Source organism: Ochotona curzoniae, unplaced genomic scaffold (genome assembly GCF_017591425.1).
Source record: "Ochotona curzoniae isolate NIBS_2020 unplaced genomic scaffold, NIBS_Ocur_1.0 contig_883, whole genome shotgun sequence".
Lineage (NCBI taxonomy): Eukaryota > Metazoa > Chordata > Mammalia > Lagomorpha > Ochotonidae > Ochotona > Ochotona curzoniae.
Window position 1 is genome coordinate 62,507,810 of NW_024466599.1, and position 18,272 is coordinate 62,526,081.

At 49.1% G+C, this 18,272-nt stretch overlaps 1 protein-coding gene across 1 annotated transcript in view; it reads right to left on the bottom strand.

Annotated features, from left to right (window-relative positions):
* HK2 (hexokinase 2) overlaps positions 1-18,040 on the bottom strand; it is a 53,542-nt gene extending 35,502 nt beyond the window's left edge. The window contains exons 1-2 of the mRNA XM_040993639.1: positions 17,432-18,040; positions 596-758 (exon numbers count right to left, since the gene is read on the bottom strand). Coding sequence (XP_040849573.1) covers positions 596-758; positions 17,432-17,494 — 226 coding nt within the window. The 5' untranslated portion in view covers positions 17,495-18,040. The remainder of the gene's footprint in view (positions 1-595; positions 759-17,431) is intronic.
* Positions 18,041-18,272: the final 232 nt, after the last annotated feature.

The following is an 18,272-nucleotide window of genomic DNA, read 5'->3' on the forward strand; positions in this document are numbered from 1 at the left end:
AGTGTCCACTGAAGACTCAACTTCAAAACCTTGCTTCTTTGCCAGGCACTGTGGCTTTTCACATTGTTCTCCCCAGGTCAGCCCTCTAGAACCTTTCTCATGGCTTTCCAGCAATAAATGAGGAGCCTCTGCATCACAGTTTGCCTCTCCAGCACACCCAAAGGACTTGCTACTTAGGAAGTGTGAACAGGTGGCCTCGCAGCTTGCTGCCACAGCCCAGGCTTGGGCCATCTCAAGGCAGTCTGCTGTGCTCCACCACCTCCTCGAGGTGCCACTTTATTGAGACGGTAAAATACCAGGCTGAGCCAAGCAGTGTTTCTTATCTCATGGCTGACTGCAGTGCCCTCCTCCCCTGGCTCAGTAGGGCTGACAGGAAACACTCTTACCTTGAATGCCAGGACTGCCAGTTTCCCAATGTTTCCCCTCTATCCCCTCTATAGCCTCCCAGTCCACTCCAGGGATCTTTCATCACAGTTGGTTTCTGACATTTGAAACCACAGAACCTTCACTGACACATAGTTTTCTGGGCCTCCAAGGAGAGCCAAGCAAATTGTTCCCTAGACCTGGGTCACTCAGGACTACCCAGCTGCAGTACCTGTGCCGTCGGGAGTGGACCTCACAAAAGTTGGCAGCATTTTCACGGACGCAGTGGGATGGGTGGTGGCTCCAAGCCCTTTCTCCATCTCCTTGCGGAACCTCTTAGAGATCTCCAGGAGGGTCTCATCAGAGAGACGCATGTGGTAGAGATACTGGTCAACCTAGAAGAGGTGGGTGGGAAACAGCAAAAAATCCATAAGTCAAATCAATCACGGTACATGTCTCTTGTGAAACCTCCCTCAAAAATCTGTTAGGTACGGAGATTTACTAAAGGCCATTAACAAGAACTGATATGATGAAATTTTTGCCTTTGGGGAAAAAAAAAGAAAAAAGAAAAACTACAGAAATAGATGCTGCCAGTCACTTCCAGCACCACGAAGAGAAAATTGTAACAGCTATCACTAGCCAGGGATAGGGGAGAGGTGTGGGGGGAGTGTGTACAGCTTCTATGAGATGAGTATCATCCTCACACCATCATAAAGTCATAAACTATTAAGTGGAATCACTATAGGTCAGAGCTATCTGGGTTAGTGTCCACAATGGCATGGACATCACAGTACCAGAACCTGAGATGTGTGGGTTCACCTATGTGAGCTCCAAACCTGGCATGGTACCTAACATGTTGAGAGGCTCTGTGTAAATGACACCACCCTTTCTCATGCGCTCAGAGGCAAAAGCTGGCCTTGCCCCTGGCATATTTATATTAACCATTTCCAGATTGCATACCAGGAGGGGCAGAAGCACCAGTAACCCTATCAGAGTTTCTTGATAGGGCGGGACTAGAACAGATGCTGCTCTTTCCAGTTCTAGAGCTCATGGATTCCAATCTGCTGTCATTCTTATGAGAAACAGGTTAATGACCCAACCCCGACAAAGGACACGGTGTTTTGCAGTTGGTTTTCTTGGACTAACACACTCATTAATGGGAAAGCTTTCTGTTTTTTCAGCCTTTTTGGATTTATTTTATTTGTACTTGGGACCTCTTTCACTGCCTACCCAGGCACATTAACAGTATTGGCTTTGAACTCATTTGATTGTGGCCATTCTCAGTTCATCTTTGATGTTTAAACTGCTAGAAAGCTTGTTGGAAATCCTGAGTCTTCTCACCTTTAACTCTGAAGACTCAAGTTAAATGGTCACCCTTTACTCAAGTCACGTTGCCCTTTGCACAATAGATGATGGCAATGAAAACAAGTGACAACAATAACTACAACAGCTGAACCTTAACCAAGCAGCTCTAACCTGCCAGGCGCCCTCCACAGCTGGAACAACTTGATTTCCACTGTCTTTTTGTGACACTTCTGTGTCCTTGTTTAACAGGCCACTCAAGTGGTAGGGGGCAGAGGTAGAATTCAAACAGAGGTTCTAAGGACCCTCATGACTGCCACCCTTGCCAGTCCATGGCCTCTTTCCATAGGGGTGGCATTCCCTGACTGCCCTCTGGTTTCCTGGGTGAGCCCTCTTCTAGTTTCCTCTTTATCAAGAGAAAGGATAGAACAGTGGTGAAAAACACACCTTGCCCCAAACTTCCCCTTTCACCCAGAGTTACCTTAACTATCAAACAACTGTACCCACCCAGTATCTTAATGTCATCCAAAAAACGATCACTGACTACCTAGTGTCATAATACTGGAGCTCACCCAGCTTGGAGGGCACTGCTGGTACTGAGTGAACAGCAGCCAACGAAAGTGCAAGTTAGAAAAATGAGGCAGCCTCCATTCAAAGTCAGTTTTTTAGCCAACTTTCAACCACAACAAAACCCCAGGGACAGGGCACAAGGCCATCTAAGTCAAGAGAGAGAGCCATGAAAGAGATGCCACATGCTCACACAGCACTGGGATTGCAGCTCAGAAACATTCCCCCGCACAGGTCACCGGCCTAGAAGTAAATTCTTTTCTAAGCATGAATGCTTACTACTTCCCTGTAAGTTGGCTATTGTTAGAAAGTTTTCTTTCAGTGAGAAATCTGCTTCCTCGTAATTTCATCTCCATTCTGCTATTTGTGATGTGTATTCTCAAACTCAGAATCACACAAGCAGCTTTAACAGTAAGTATTTGGGCACAGTGTAGTAGCCTAGTGGCTCAAGTCCTTGCCTTGCATGTGCCAGGATCCCATAAGGGCACGTGTTCATATCCCAGCTGCTCCACATCCCTTCCAGCTTCCTGCCTGTGGTCTGAGAAGCAATGGAGGACAGCACAAAGTCTTAGGATCCTGCACCCATGTGGGAAACCTGGAGGAAGCTTCTGGCTCTGATCAGCTCAACTCCAGCCACTACAGCCACTTATGGAGTGAACCAGCAGATGGAAAATCTTTCTCTCTGTCTCTCCCTCTCTCTGTAAATCTAACTTTCCAATAAAAACAAATAAACATGGCCCAGGTCCTTGAGGTCCTGCACCCATGTGACAGACCCAGATGAATCTCCTGGTTCTTGATTTTGGCCTGGCCAGGCCCCAGCTGTTGTGTCCATTTGGGGAGTGAACCAGTAGTTGGAAGATCGATCTCTCTTGCTGTAACTGTCTTTCAAATAAATAAAATAAAACTTTAATAATAAAAATGAAAGAAACACCTGTTTGAAGTTGTTTCAAATCATCAAAGCAGGGTCACCAGAGTAAATACTGATGCCGAGTTAGAACACTACTTAAGATACCTGTTTCCAACAGGGTCCTTGGCTAACAGTCCAGCCTCTATCTCCAATTCCAGCTTCCTAAAGTGCATGCCTTAGGAGGCAGCAGGTGATAGCTCAAGTACTTGGGTCCCTGCTGCCTATGTGCAAAACTCAGACTGAATTCTGGACTCCCGGCTTTAGTCTGGCCCAGCTACAGCTGTTGTGTGCATTTATAGAGTCAACGAGTAAAAACAAACTAAAAAGTATAAAAAACAAAGCAGAACGATTCAGGTTTTTAGTAACTGGTGGTGATGAAGTAGGGCATCAGAACAATCGGCATGCAAATTCTCACCACAGGTAGAAACTGTAGGTAATGTGTGCAACATTTAGAGGATGAACAATTCTACACAGTAATTTAGGAAGCAAGCATAAAGCTCTAGGCAATCCTCTTTCTACTACCTTTTCTTTCTAGACTTCTCTCTACCAAGTGGGCCCTCAGAAGATCAAAGCTACTTCTCAATCGTCTTCTGTCACACTTAGGGAGTTAACCATGTGGGGTTGCTTCTCTTTCACCTCTATCCTGTCTGGGAGACAGGAGGCAAGAAGGGACATTCCAGCAGTGAGGCAGGCCAGAGCACAGCTGGAGGGCTGCCCGCCTACCCCTGAGTAAGGGTGTGTGGGCAAAACAACACATTTTAGCTGATATCTATTAGGCAATGTCAAGGAGATTAGAACTTCCTCATTGGGTAATCCTGGTCAGCTGCATTTTTGCCCCAAAAGCCACCAGCCCGATATCCTTCCTCTAGCGTCTAGGGGCTGGTGGTGGAGGGGCAAGGCCATACTCTTGAGGAATATTTTCCTTCATAGCAGTACTAAGAGCGAGGGACATTTTGTCACAGCCATGTTGCACAGCCCAGAGGAAAGAAAAGATCTTCCTCATAGAGGAACCTCTTGGAAGGAATAGTGGGCAGGGTGAGTGACACATCTTTCCAGGAAGGGAAGGTCTGGAAATGGGAGCCAGAAAGAAATCTCGGGGAAACCGAGGCCCAGTAGAGACTGCCGTCCAGGACACCCACATGTGCGACAGCCCTACTGCTCCAGAGGGAACCCTCACAGGCCAGATGTCCATCTGAATGGCTGGTGACCAACACCTGGATCCTGAGACTACCACCTCTGGTCTCGGTGCCTTGATCAATTGATTTATGCCTGAAATATAGCAATATCCCAACTTTGTTGGTTTTGTTATTTAAAGTACTACAAACTTCACCTTGAGTACCTTAAGGGGCTTTAAAAGGGAAGTTACAGAGGAACCCCCAGATTCCAATGTCTAAATACCTAATTAGGACCCTAACATTTAACCCTTGGCTTCCTGGTCACTGCTACAGCTTCAGTATTTCCCACTTTATAGTATGTACTGAACCTCAATTATCCACAAAAACACTACAATGTAAAAAAACATATTCTAACAAAAAACATGTTTTGAGCCAGCGTATGGTGCAGTAAGCCAATTCTTTGCCTCTGGCAGGATATCTGGTACCGGTTGCAGTGCCCGCTAAACCACTTCCCATCCAGCTCCCCATTTATGGCCTTGGAAAGCAGTAGAGGTCGGCCCAAGTTATTGGGTGCCTGCACTTCCATTGGTACCCTCCCTCTCCCAGTTCCTCCTTAGATAGGCTCAGCTCTGGCAGTGGTAGCCATCTGGTAATTCCACCTTTCAAATAAAAGATGGGTCTCAGCAGATAAGTCAAGTACAATGTGAGGTAGCCCTTGATTGGGTGAAAGTGGCCTATGAAACCCAGAGCTCAGGAGACATTCAGAAGGTAGGGCCAAGTCCAAGATGCTGAGGAGCATTCATTTCAGACACAGAAAGCTACTAGCTCCTACGCCATTCAGGCTCCCTAGTGCAATGCTTCATAGCAATGTGATCACAAGTATTACCATAAAGGCCAGCTCCCTGTGTAAAACTGCCAAAACCACTCAATTTCCTTTAGGTTTATGCCAGGAGAAAGTTCAGCTGGTCAGACATATTATTTCCTCCTGCAGCCAACGAGATGGCAACACTGACTCAAGGACAGCTGTCCTTTATGCCTTGGCCACCAGGAAGCTCAGTGTTCTACCTTTAATGCCAATTAACAACTTCTAGTCTAAGTTTTCTGGTAATCATCCCCGCCCAACTGCTGACTCTTATTCTAGAAATCTTTTTACTTAAAGGTGAACTAAATCAACAACTCCTTTTAGTAAGCAGGCAGAAAATTAAATAATACATGAATGACTAAATGCTCAGTCATTTCTATGACACACCTTCCCAATAGAAGGATGAGCTCAAGTGTTCACAAAGGCTAAAAAAGTGACTCAACAAGCTTAGACGGATCCCAGCTAAGGATGCAAGGACACATGAACCAGAGTTGATTGCCTTCTGATCTTCGGATATTTCATATTTTTTTTATTTGAAAGGCTTTACAGAGAGCAGGATGTACACTCAATCTTTCATCCACTGCTTCACTCCCCAAGTGGCCATAATAGCTGGAGCCGAGCTAATCTGAAGCCAGGAACCAAGAGCTTCGTCCAGGTCTCCCATTTGAGTGGCAGGGGGCCAAGGACTTGAGCCACCCTTCACTATCCTGGGCCATAAGCAGGGAGCTGGATCAGATTGGGTGAAAGTGATTAACCTGCTCAGTCATTGTGCTGGTCCTGACCATCTCTGATTTTAAGATCCACAGCCCTCTCTCCAAGTGGTTCTGAAGGAACACTAGTTCAAGTTCTACCTGTTAGCTTCTGGATACAAAGCAGATCAACCTACCTACCGGCCACATTCTTAAGTTTTCTTGTCTGATGATACAATCTGATAATCTACATACTACATCAAAGCTCCAAGCGGTCCTCCTCCAAAGAAATTTAGGAGGGGCCAGTACAGTGGCTTATCAGGCTAATCCTCCATTTGCAGTGCCTGCATCCCATACAGGAGCTGATTTGAGTCCCGGGTGCTCCACTTCTGATCCAGCTCCCTGTCTATAGCCTGGGAAGGCAGAGGAAGATGCTTCCAGTTCTTAGGAACCTATATTCACATGAGAGACCCAGAAGAAGCTACTGACTTCAGTTGAGCTCAGTTCCAGCCACTGCACCTATTGCAGGAATAAACCAATGGGTGGGAAATTTCTCTTTCTGTCTCTCTTTCTCTCTTATAAATATTCCTCTCAAATAAAAATAAACCTTTTAAAAGGAAGGGAGAAAAAAATAGAAAGACTGAGCGTTTTGGAACTGAAGGTCCCTGCAGCTAGTTTCATCAGCCAGATCAACCCAGGTGGGGCAGAAAATACAACACAACAATCATAATACACCACCTACCATAGCACATGCAGTAACACCATGCAGAGGACACCAACATCAGACCCTGAGGGTAACACACTGCATGTGCCCGCTACGCCAAGCACACAGAGCATCTATTCTGTAGGAGGTCAAGACAGTGACTGCACTTAGGGACAGTGGTAGGTGGTGCCAGTACTGGAAAAATGGAGCTGGTACTGGTAATAATCTGTCACTGGACCTAGAGGGTGCTTATCCCTGGTGTTCAGTATTAGTTGTTAATATACAATAATGTAGACAGAAGGGTATTTGGCTGAGTGGTTAACACTCCGCTTGGGGGACCCACATCTTAGGAGTGCTCAAGTTCGAGCTCTGCCTTGTGTCCTGATTCCAGTTTCCTCGCTGGTAAGAGGTACGTAATAGCTCAAGGATTTGGGTCCCTGCCACCAAAGTGGAAGACTCAGGTCGAGTTCTGGTTCCCTGCTTCAACCTGGCCCAGCTCTAGCTCTTGTAGGCACTTGGAACCAATCTTACCTTTCTTCCTTTCTTTCTGCTTCCCTCTCTCTGGCTTTCAAATAATTTAAAAAAAAAAAAAAAAAAAAAAAAGGAAGAATAAAAGGCAGATGGCAAGAACTTGGCTCTTGTGTGTCTACTACATAATGTCAAGGTGCCAAATGGAATGAAACAGGTCAGATGAGGAAAAGCCAGACAGGAAACCCACAAGTTAAATTCAGCCACACAAAGCCTTCCACTGGCTATAGGCTGGCACATGCTTGCAAGAACCAATTTCATATTTTTGCATGATTCTTTTGCCAGTTCTTACTGTAAATCTTTGTCGAGGAAACCAAGGCTTGGAGAAGCTTCTTCAAGTCACAGGTCTAACCCTGGGCCGGACCCGGACATCCTGTGGCCAGCCGAGTGCACTGATCTAAAGTTACAGGTGTGCCTATCCCAGGAAAGTTGCACACCTGCTATATCAGTGACCTCATTCATAATAATAATAATGCTTTCACAGACTCCTCCCGGCAGGGCAGAGGCCATGCAAAGAGCAGCAAGTTTATCCTGTAAAGTTGCCAAGCTCAAGGCCAGATGTTTCTGATAAATAAAATAAAAGATGTGTCTGGGAGAGAAGACACTCAGCGGAACATGGAGCCTTCCAGGCCCATTTGCTCTGAACCTCAGCTGATGAGAGCTGAGGGTCTGTTTGGGTCAGTTTGGGTTCCCAAACAGACCCACCTGGGGCGGGGGGGACCTGCTGTGGCACCACAGGAAGATTCCAGCTGACACACGGTGGACTCAGACAGAAGCCTGGGGCGCCAGAGGGCAGGTGGCGCTGACCAGGGAGGCAGGAGGCCACTCCTCCAGGATCCTGTTGCACTGTTGTGAGTCACAGGGTTTCCTGTTCTTCCAGTTCTCTCTCCCGGCTGCATCAAGTTACAGCCAGACCTCCTCAGGCAGCAGCACCTGTCAGGGACTGGGCCCTGGGTCTTCCTGTCCTCAGACATTCTGTTCCATGTGTGAGGCAGCAGTGCCAGCAGTACCAAGTAGTAATAATGTCCCAGGTATAAATGGCTCCAACACAGTTCACTTACCAAAAGTGACTGATTGAGCACCAAGTTTATTATTGTACAAAGCTGAGCACTGAGAATACTGGGATTTAAAAGCAGACACTAGTCTAGCCAGCAAGGAGCTTTGTCTGGGGTGGGGAGGCGGAGAAACCTAGGAGTCAGGGCAGACAGGAGGCAGTTTATTCCATGGCAATAAAATACAAATTTATTATCATTTATATCACATTCCCCAATATAATTGCACAGAACATTTGTCCTGAGAAAGTTAAAAACAATATCATTATACAGACAGTAAGAGCTCAAGAGATAGTTGTCACGAAATTCCTAAGGGGCTATCGTAATGCCAGACATAAGACTGACTCGGTAAGGAAGACCAGTCAACTGCAGACTGGCAGGTGGGCTGGGCCTGACCTTCTCTCCAGGCCTGTGCCCTCACTAAGGGGGACCCTCCCCACCCACCCTACCTGGTTACCCATACTAGGCTTAGTGTGCTAGGTTCTCTTGAGGTTAAACGCTGTCTACTCCTAGACAGCCCCATGCCAAAGACCAGAGTCTGTATTTGGGTCTCTTACTGTGAGAGGAGTTAGACTGGATAGTAGGCAGTATTCTGGGTCCCCAAGTCATTTTTTATATAAAAGAGAATTTCCCCACCATGTCTATCAAGGGTGCTATCAGCATATCAATTCCCCACCTGGAGTACCGGCCATTACCCCAGGCCATTGTGTGGGAGGGCCTCAGGCTGATCTCCTTATCATTGAAAGGAGGGCAGGAGGAAGTAATGCACATATGCCTAAGGCCTGGAATGTCCTGTCTGGCACCTCCCTGGTCTTTTGCCCCCAAAACCAGATACCTGGGGACCAGGAAATTCCTTTGTCCTTAGAAAATCCCCTTCTGAAATAAAGCTTTAAAAAGGCCCCAACACCCCTCATGCACGGGTCTTTTTTTACTTTTCCTCCTGCCACTATGGCAGGGGGTAAGGGTCCTTTCTATCTCAGAGCGCCCTCCCGTCACTAGGACAGGAGTTTCTCTTCTCAACTTTTCTAATAAATCCTAAACTGTGTCCGCACGAAAATTCTTTCCTGCGAGACAAGAATTGGGGTTGCTGCCATATTCGGGGTCAAAAACCCTACATTACCTCATAGTGGCATCTGCATGACCCATTCCTGTCTGCTGCAATAACCGTCCACTTCTGGATCAAATGTCTGAGTCTGTCCCTCTGCTCCCTTATCCTGTCCTAGACTTTCCCAGTCTGCCCTGCCCAAGTCAAAATGACACCCACCATGATACTCAAAGTACAGTTTACACCTGTGGTAGTGGCCTAAGTATGGCCAATGCCTTTTTCACACTCAAAAGTAGCCCAGTTGGACCCCCAGATACAGGCCACTAGGCAAGTTCTGCCTGTGCATGCTCTTGGGGAACCCACACCTAAGTGATAACAGTTCATGCTGTGCAGATGCTGCTTAACAGAAAACTGGGTTCCAGATTTAGGGCTTATCCTATGTGAGCTGGGGCTGGTCCTTTAGATACACAGCAACTGGTTTCCTTAACTGTGAAATGGAAGGTTGGGATCATGTGATACCACAGGTCTTTTCCCAGCTGATACCTGATTTATTACCTCGTGAAATTGAAACATGATTGGCCATCAGCAGGTGTGGTCTCAGGGGCCAACCTGTCTCTGAGTGGGATTCTGCACAAGATACTGTCTTCTTCTGTGTCTTCAGGCTTCAACTGAATAACAGTGATTCACAGAGCCTGCCCTGGAGGATCACCTCTGGAGATTGCCCTCAATTACCTTGTGCAGAGGGTGTGGACAGAGGTCACTTCTCCCAAGGACCTTGATTTGTTATCTGATTTGTTATCTGTAAGACTGCCCACAGGCAAAGGGGAGAAGGAAATGAAGGGACACAGTTGGACGGCTTCACAGTGTCAGGAGGTGGTGGTATTAAATAGGAAATTTGGAGGAGGAAGCAGGAAGCAGCAGGAGGAAGCCCCTCAAACGGGAAAGAAGGAAAAGTAGCTGCTTCTGATACCCTCAGTTAGCCCTAATTAAAGTCATCAGATGGCACACCTGCTTTGTTCCTGCCTCTAATCTTGTAGAATCCAAGAGTAAGAAGTTGAGAAGATCTTTCCAGAACAAGAACCACCTCCTGACCTTCCAGGATAGGGATGCTGGCCATCTAGGGCTGGGGTGCTGACGCCCTGCTGCAGGAGGCTCAGTAGAAGGGCCCCGAGGGCTTCCACCGCCTGCTTCTCAGAATCCTGACTCCCTCTCCTGGCTAACTCTGAGATAAAGTTTGAGTAGGAATGGCATGTGAAGGAGAGGCTTAGAGAGCCAGAGGCAAGAACAAAAGCCATTGACTGACCACTAAAATCAAGGACAGTGTTCAAGGGGATACAGGACCAGGGCCAAGACCCCTGACTTGAATCTGACAAAAGCTGCTCAAGGGGAAGGATAAAGAGTGCAGGTTCCACACCCAGAATCCTCTTGGGCACGCCTGCATCAGCAGGAAGAACACATTTGGCACCTGGAGCCTGCATGAGCAAAGAACTCCCAACCGAGACCCAAGACGGCTAGGAACCTCCACCCAGTGAGCCCAAGGAATGCCAGTTCGCCTCAGCAAAATCCCAAGAGTCAAGGGGAACCAAGCCTGCCTCTGCCTGGCTCTGTGGGAAGCCAGGGTAGGGCCAGTAGTTACTGGAAAACTGTTCGTCAGAAAAAAAAAAATGTCCAGCGGGAAGCAGCTGCCTTCTAGGGAGGTGGTTGAGGGAGAGGGGTAAGTTCTCTGGTGAGAAGGAGTTCAATACAGCTGTGTCTCCTGGGGTGTCACAATGAGGATGCTAAAGTGTCCTCACAGGCGAGATATTCCAGGGACAGATTAGAAGGAAAGTCAGAGAAAGAGCTTAAGGATGCCCCACCCCCTGGGCCTCAGGAAAGAGAAGGTTCTAGAGAAGAGGAAAGGGGAAGTAGGGACACTTCCTTCTTCTCCGGCTTCAGGAAATTTCTACTTTTTTGCCCCTCTATCTTTCGATATAATCTGACCTCAGACAGAGGTCACAAATAGATGTGACCCACACGTGATCCAAGAAGCCCTTAGGAATCGACTAGATCAAAGCAGGGCCTCTCTGAGCTCCAGATAGACAGGGCAGTGGGCTTCCAAGGGCCTCGTTCTTTCTGTGTACTAACATGCAGGCTGGGCACAGTTCTAAGGGCTCCCAGTGTGTTAACTCTGCTTCTCTTTAATCCTTACAACTGCCCTATTAAAGTGTTATCCAAACAATCTCCATTTTACAAGAGGAAGACACTAAGGCCCAGAGAAGTTTAATAACTGGCCCAAGTTCACACCACTCCGTGCGTGGCAGGCCCCAGAGAGCCTGACTATGCAGCTCAGTGGCCCCTGGCCCCTGGCCCCCGCTCCACAGCCGTGGCAGCTCCCCTCCAGCTCACTTGCCGGCCTTGTCTGGAAGCCTAGCCAAGCTCAACCTCCATGGAAACCCCAGCACAACCAGGGTGAGATTCTCCCAAGACAACTCAGCAGCTCGCTCTCCTGGTGGCTTGCTAGGGTGCCAGCCACTGTCCCTATATATTTTTCTTCTTCTTCTTCTTCTTCTTCTTCTTCTTTTTTTTTTTTTTTTTTTTTTGTTGAGAGACAGTAACTGGAAACCAGCCTTCAGTGAGGGACTGTGGGTATCTGCTGGCTGTTGTAGACTGGAGACCTATCCTTAAATTCACCTCTTTCCCCATATGACTGTCCCAGGACGTAGCTGCATGATCATGATTGATGCCCTTCAAAAGAGTGGTGGGGATGATCTATGTTCTTCTAAATCCTGACACTACAGATGTTTAGGACCAGAGGAGATAGGAGAGCTATCCAGCACAATGGGGGACATTCAGCGTCTTCCTTAGTCTTTACTTAACCAGATATCAGTAACACATACTCACCCATCTGTCACTAATCTGTGACAACCAACAATGTCACCAGACTGCCAAAATCCAACTTAAAAATGATGCTCTAAAAGAACAGTGAAACACACACATACACAAATGGGCTTTGCCCAGTGTTTGGAGCAGGAACAAATTCTTGTTCTTTATCACAGGCTGGGATAGACAATTCCAAGAAATAAAATTTGACCCAGAGTGCCAACAGTATCAAGACAGAAACCAGCAGCAAGGTCACTGCTGTGCTGGGTCCCATTCAGTAAACGCTGGGATTGGATTGGATACCCCACCCCCACTACCCTGAAAGACAGAGACAACACACAATGTTGAAAAACAAACTGAACTTGCTGATTCGAAACTCAACTGTGATAATGAGGAACCTCTTATCAAGAGCTGCTCTTCTACTGGAAGTATCCAAACAAAAGAAACTCCTGAGTTCTGAGTTTCTGGGGCTCCCGAGTTCCTTAGCACATCAGATCTGACTCCAGCCGCCACATTTTGACTTTGTGGTTGTGATGCCCTGATTTCCAGAGGCCCCTGGCTGCCCCCAAACTCTACAGGGTGCTGGAAAAATTCGCTTTGAAAAGTGATGTTGGCTTTGGCTATGTGACCTCAGAGGGAATTTTAATTCATGCAAGGATATAGAAAAAAGTGCTTCTAACAAATAACATAAACAAAAGCATAGTTAGTAAAAGCGACAGAACAGTCTTACCACAAAGTTGTCTGAGAATAGGTGAAGGGACAAGGTTGATTAAAAAATGTGGACCAAATGAGATAAATCATATCTACCAATGCCAGTTAACCCATCAATATCAATCTAATTAACCTGCTCAAAAATAACCTATTAAAGTTTCATCACTGGTTTACTCTCATCATTTAACCTCTTATCTGGAGATTAATGGCAAATAGGTATTCAAAATGCTTCAGTGTTCCCTGGAGGTCTCTAACACCCCATCCACTCACACTAACATGCCCTCTTTGGCTTGGCGGCCATAAATGATCTTCTGTTGGAATCTTACTTCTCCAGGCAACTGAAATGCCCCCAGAATGCCTTGTATTCACAGTAGGGTCTCAAGAAACAAGTCTTGTCTATTTTGATTCTTGAAGCTCTGAAGAAGCTTTTCAGTTCCAAGGTATTCCCCACTCAAGCGGAATTAAGGCCATTCCTGCCAGGAGCTTTAAGTGAGCTACATATATCCCAGGACCAGAGTGGTAATATCACCAGTCTCTATATGTCAACCAATTGGGAGAGGCAAGCATTTAGTCTACTGCTTAAGACATCATTTAAGACATCCATGTCCAGGGCCTGGTATTATAGCTCAGCAGAAAAAGCTGCTGCCAGCAATGTTGTCATATTGTGAGTTAAGGTTCAAGTCCCAGCTGTTCTACCTCCTTTCCAGCTCCCTGATAATATGCCTCAGAGAGCAGTGGAGGATGGCACGAGCACCCTTAATGGAGACCTAGATGAAGGTCCAGGCTCATGGCTTTTGTCTGGCCCAGTCCTCTCCGTCTTTCCCTCTCTATATATAACTCTGCCTTTCCAATAAATAGATCTTTATTAAAGTGGGGGGTGACAGGCAGGGGAGAGACACACATGTCTCACACTGGGTTCCCGGGATTGGATTCCTGACATCAGTTGACTCTAGTTCTTACTCTGGCTTCTCACCAGGGTAAATTCTGGGAGAGAACAGTGATGGGTACTAACGGCCTGGATTGAATTTATGTCTGCTGTTACAGTATCTGAGGAGTGGACCAAAAGTTGGGAGCTCTTACAGAGTGAAAAATAATTTGATCATTGGCTAAAGAAAAAGGTATACACTGGTATATACATGGTTAACCATGGTTCTAACATTTAAGAGACAAAAATCTTGGGGCCAACATTGTGGCACAGAGGGTTAAAGATTCCATCTGTGATGTCAGCATACCATATGAGCACTGGTTCCAGTTCTGGCTGTTCCTAGCAATGCACCTGGAGAAGCACTGGAGGACAGCTCAGGTATCTGGGCTCTTGTACCCATGTAGGAAACCCAAATGGAGTCCCTGGCTAATGGTCTAGCCCTGCCCCTTGCCCCATTTGAGAAGTGAAACCAGTGGACAGATCATCTCTAATTCTGCCCTGCCAAAAAAAAAAAAACCCTAAGCCTCTCTTAAAAAGAGACAAAAACCCCAATTAGTTAAAAAACAAACAAACAAACAAACAAAAACTCCATCCACAGAGGACTGAAAGTCTTGGTTACTACAGGAACAGGAACTCCTCTCCCCCATTCCACCACTATCACCTGCTTTAGCATCAACCGCAAGCCATGTTTCCACTGAAGAAGCAGCCCTGAGAACCAAGTTTCTCTCCCAAGGTCCACCCATCCAACCTTCCTCTGCTTCCTGCATCCCTGCACTCACTGAGCATTATCACCAGTGGGCAGAAACTGCAGTGGCTGAAGTGCCCAGCCAGGATTCTCCTTGCCCCGAGAAAGGAGCCCAGAATACAAACCATCAACTCTTACATATGCAAGAAAAAAACAAATGCCATGGGAGGTTCAATTACAATAAGGTGGGCCCAGAGAAGGGAGCAGGGAAGGAGGAAGAGAGATATTGAGGAGGGCAGGCAGCATTTAGCTGGAAAAGGTCAAATGCAGAAAAGGTAGGCAGAACATTTGGGGCTGCAAAAAGGGCCTGAGCAAAAGGTCCCAATGGAAGTAAGCATGGAGTAGAGGAATGGCAATTCAGGTTTTGGGGGAATGAAATGATGTGAGGACAATGAAGCTGAGATGCAGAGTAGGGTCAAGCAGCATTCAGGAGCCAATGCAGATGTAGGTGACTTCTGAAATGAGCCATTTCTGCCTTAAGAAACAGAGAGGCACTTGGGAGTAACCATCTAGTGATCAGAAAGTCGGTGAAAATGAACCAGGGGCTCCCAGCTGGAATAGCCAAGGGTGCTGGTGCCACTGACCAGACCACTGGGAAAAGCAGTTCCACTCCCAGACATGCTGGGAGGGTGTGCTATCCAGGGTGAGGACACAGACACAGCCAGGAGCCCCGCTAGCACTCCTGGGAGACAGGCAAATGCCTGGAGCCACGCCTGTGACTTTGGCCACGCCTGTGACTTTGGCTCACAGCTCCTGTAATAAAGCTGGTGACATTGAGCAGGTCACTCCATGCCTCAGTTCCTCACCAGTAAAACAGATGCTGACAATACTCACACTTATCTCACAGGGCTGCTGTAAATGTTAATGAGTTAACTTATGTCAAGAGCTTAGAACAGCCTCAGCTAGTCAGGACGCCCCTGTGTTTGCTCTTGAATTGTGTGAATTGGCAAAAATAAAGACAGCCAACATCCCTGACTCTCATCCTAATACCATGGATCCCAACGGGACTAGTTCTGTGTGCGTGACCCCAAGCACTCCATGCACTCAGATGACATAACACAAAGATGATGTCATCCCAAGGAGATTTCAGAAGCATCAAATCAAGGCCTTTTCAAAAGACAAAGTTAAGCTTCACCCTCCTCTCATTCCTCCTTCTAACAGCAACTCTTAAAGGATGTTTCTAACATACTCTGCCTTCTCACTTCCTATCTTAATGCAACCACAATCCAACAGCTTCGGGCACCTGAGCTGGGAGCCTAAACCCCAGAATGGGAGCCCTGGTGGAGTTAAAGCCCTGATTCCCCTCTACCCCTAGTGGTAACTTAGAGGAACTGCCTCCTCCAGTGGGACATTCTAACTGCAAACTGTGCGATCAAACGCCAACATAGTGCTTAATCATTACAACTCCACGAAGTGGAAGAGGCTGCCACCACCTGCGTCTTTAAAAAGCAATAGATACTCTTGCTGTTAATAAATCTCAAGTCAAGGATTGGGACCCACTCCCAGACACCTGGGCTCATTCACGGACACCCAGCATCTTCCTCTGGCTTACGGAAGTTTATGAAAGAACCCAAACGTCCTGGAGCCAGATACACACAACCCCGCTCCTCCTCCGGGGACGGGGGGAGGGGGGGAATGAGTGATCTTCCACCACTTCGAGCATGAGGACTTGACCAAGAGATGACAATCTCCCCGCAAGAGTTAATTCGTTTCTGTGGAGGCGGGGCAGAAAGACTGCCAGCTCACAGCCACGTTTCCAGGCACGCCGAGTTGTAAAGGCGCAGCCACATCCAGGGTTCCGAGGGTAACAGCCGTTTCCAGACGGGATACAACTCAATCAACCCAGTTACCCTCGGCTCTTCGTCTGGCCAAGGTTCCAGTTGCATCAGAATGGGAAGACCAGCAGAACGAAACTGTCAGAAGACATTACTGATTTCTGATTCCGAGATTTCAAGTGTGTCATTGAGCAATGCTCGCTCCACTGCCTCACAACTCCACAACACTCGCCGTTCCACCAGCCAGTTCATCCTCTCCTTCCAATCTCAGTCAAACCTCAAGCCAGGGGACAATCCCTTAATCCCAGCCACTGTAGAGCCTCATTCCCCCGGGAGGGAGCGCACCCCGGGCCACCGAGCTCGCCCCCACCGCACCGGGACGCGGGGTGAAAGGCTCCCGGCAGGGCCCCTAGGCTCTTTCTTATGTAAATTGGGCGGCGCGGGGAGGCCCCGGCTCCACGAGCCGTTGGCAGCGCCGACCGGCCGTGGCCCAGAGCGCAGAAATCCCTCTTTCAGGAGGACAAGAATCTTAGGGAATCCGGGAAAGGGCGGGGGTTGGTACTCTTCTGAGTAACTTTTAAAAGCAAACGCAGAAAGTAACATCCAAATCCCGCCCCCACGCGGAGGCGGGCCCCGGGGACACGAGGCCGAGTTGGGGGCGGGCGACGCGAGCCCCTGGCCGAGCCTCAGTTCCGGGCGCCTCAGTTCCGGGGAGGGGGCGCGGCGGGCGGAGTTCCTCCGCTCGCTTCTCAGCGCCTCCCCGGCTCGGTTCCCCGAAGTCCACCTCCGCGGGGCCGCGGCGCTGCTTGGGCGGGGGCCGCCGCGCGCCTCCCGCTCGCATTCCGTCTGGATGCCGGCGCTGGCTCCACGCGGCCACGGAGCCTCCTCCCCCAGCCACGATGCTTCCCCCACGTGCTCTCGCCGGAACTCGCCTGCGAGAAGGGGGGTCCTTACCACGTGGGCGCCGCAGTCCCTGACTACGTGCCGGGCGACTCGCCGCTCCCGAAACAAGAAAGGGGGTAGGGGCAGCCACGCGAATGTGCACAGGATGGCAGCGAGGAACCCAGTCGGGCGGCGCGCGAGCCCCCCGCTCCCGGCTTGTGCGCACTAGCCTGCCGGACCTGGTTCCTCCAGCCCGAGAGTTTTGCCGGCTGCTCAGACTTTTCCATCTAAGTTAGTCGGGAATGGAGAGTAAGCGGGTCCCGGCAGGGCCAAGAAGGAGGTCCCCGAGACCGCGCAACTCTGTCAGAAGCGAGCCGGCCGCCCCCGCTCCGCTGACTTACCTTCTGTACTTGATCATGGTTGAGCTCCGTGAAGAAGTAGGCGAGCAGATGCGAGGCAATCATCCTACCGCGCGACCAGACGGTGCCGACTTTGGGAAACCGAAGCGCGAGCGCTTGGGGGTGGTACGACCGCTTTGTGCCTAGACTCGGCGGGCCCGACGGGGAGCAGGGAATCCACGAAGAAGGCTAACGGCGAAAGCGCGCCTGGTTAGGTGGGAACTCGGGGCTCTAGGAACAGGAATTCTTTGGAGTCACAACTGGTAAAAGCGACTAAGTATTACACTCCAGGCAACGTGTCCGGCTGCCCTACGTCAAAGCACTAACCTAAGCCACAGGGGCACTAAACTCAACTTGGAAAGAACCGCAGCCCAGCTTCACTGGGGTGATCGGACCTCTTAGACAAATGTGCGCGATGCTCCCGTCGGTAGATCTTCCTAGCTGTGTGACTCGGCGATGAAGGCGGCAGCCCGGGACTCTTGCGCTGGAGTTTCGTGCAACAATGTGGCTTATTGAAGGGGCTGCCGCTCGCGGGCCGCCCGGTCAGTGACGCGCGCACGTCCATTGGCTGCACAGAGAGGGTGTGTGCGCCCGTGGGCCGCCCGCCGCATCGGCACAGCCAATCAGGGCGCACGGCCCGCGGGCGCGGCCGCTCAGACACCCGAGCTGGCGGGCTGGGGAGGTGCGCCCGGGGCGCGAGGCGGGGCTGGGCTGGGCTGCAAAGATGGGACGTGTGTTCCGTGGCAGAAGGCTTGGACGGAAAGGCGCATGAGCCACCGCCGCGTCAGGCGCGCCTCTGGGTGGGGGGCGCGTGATCGGGACCCGAGATGTGAGGCGACTGGAA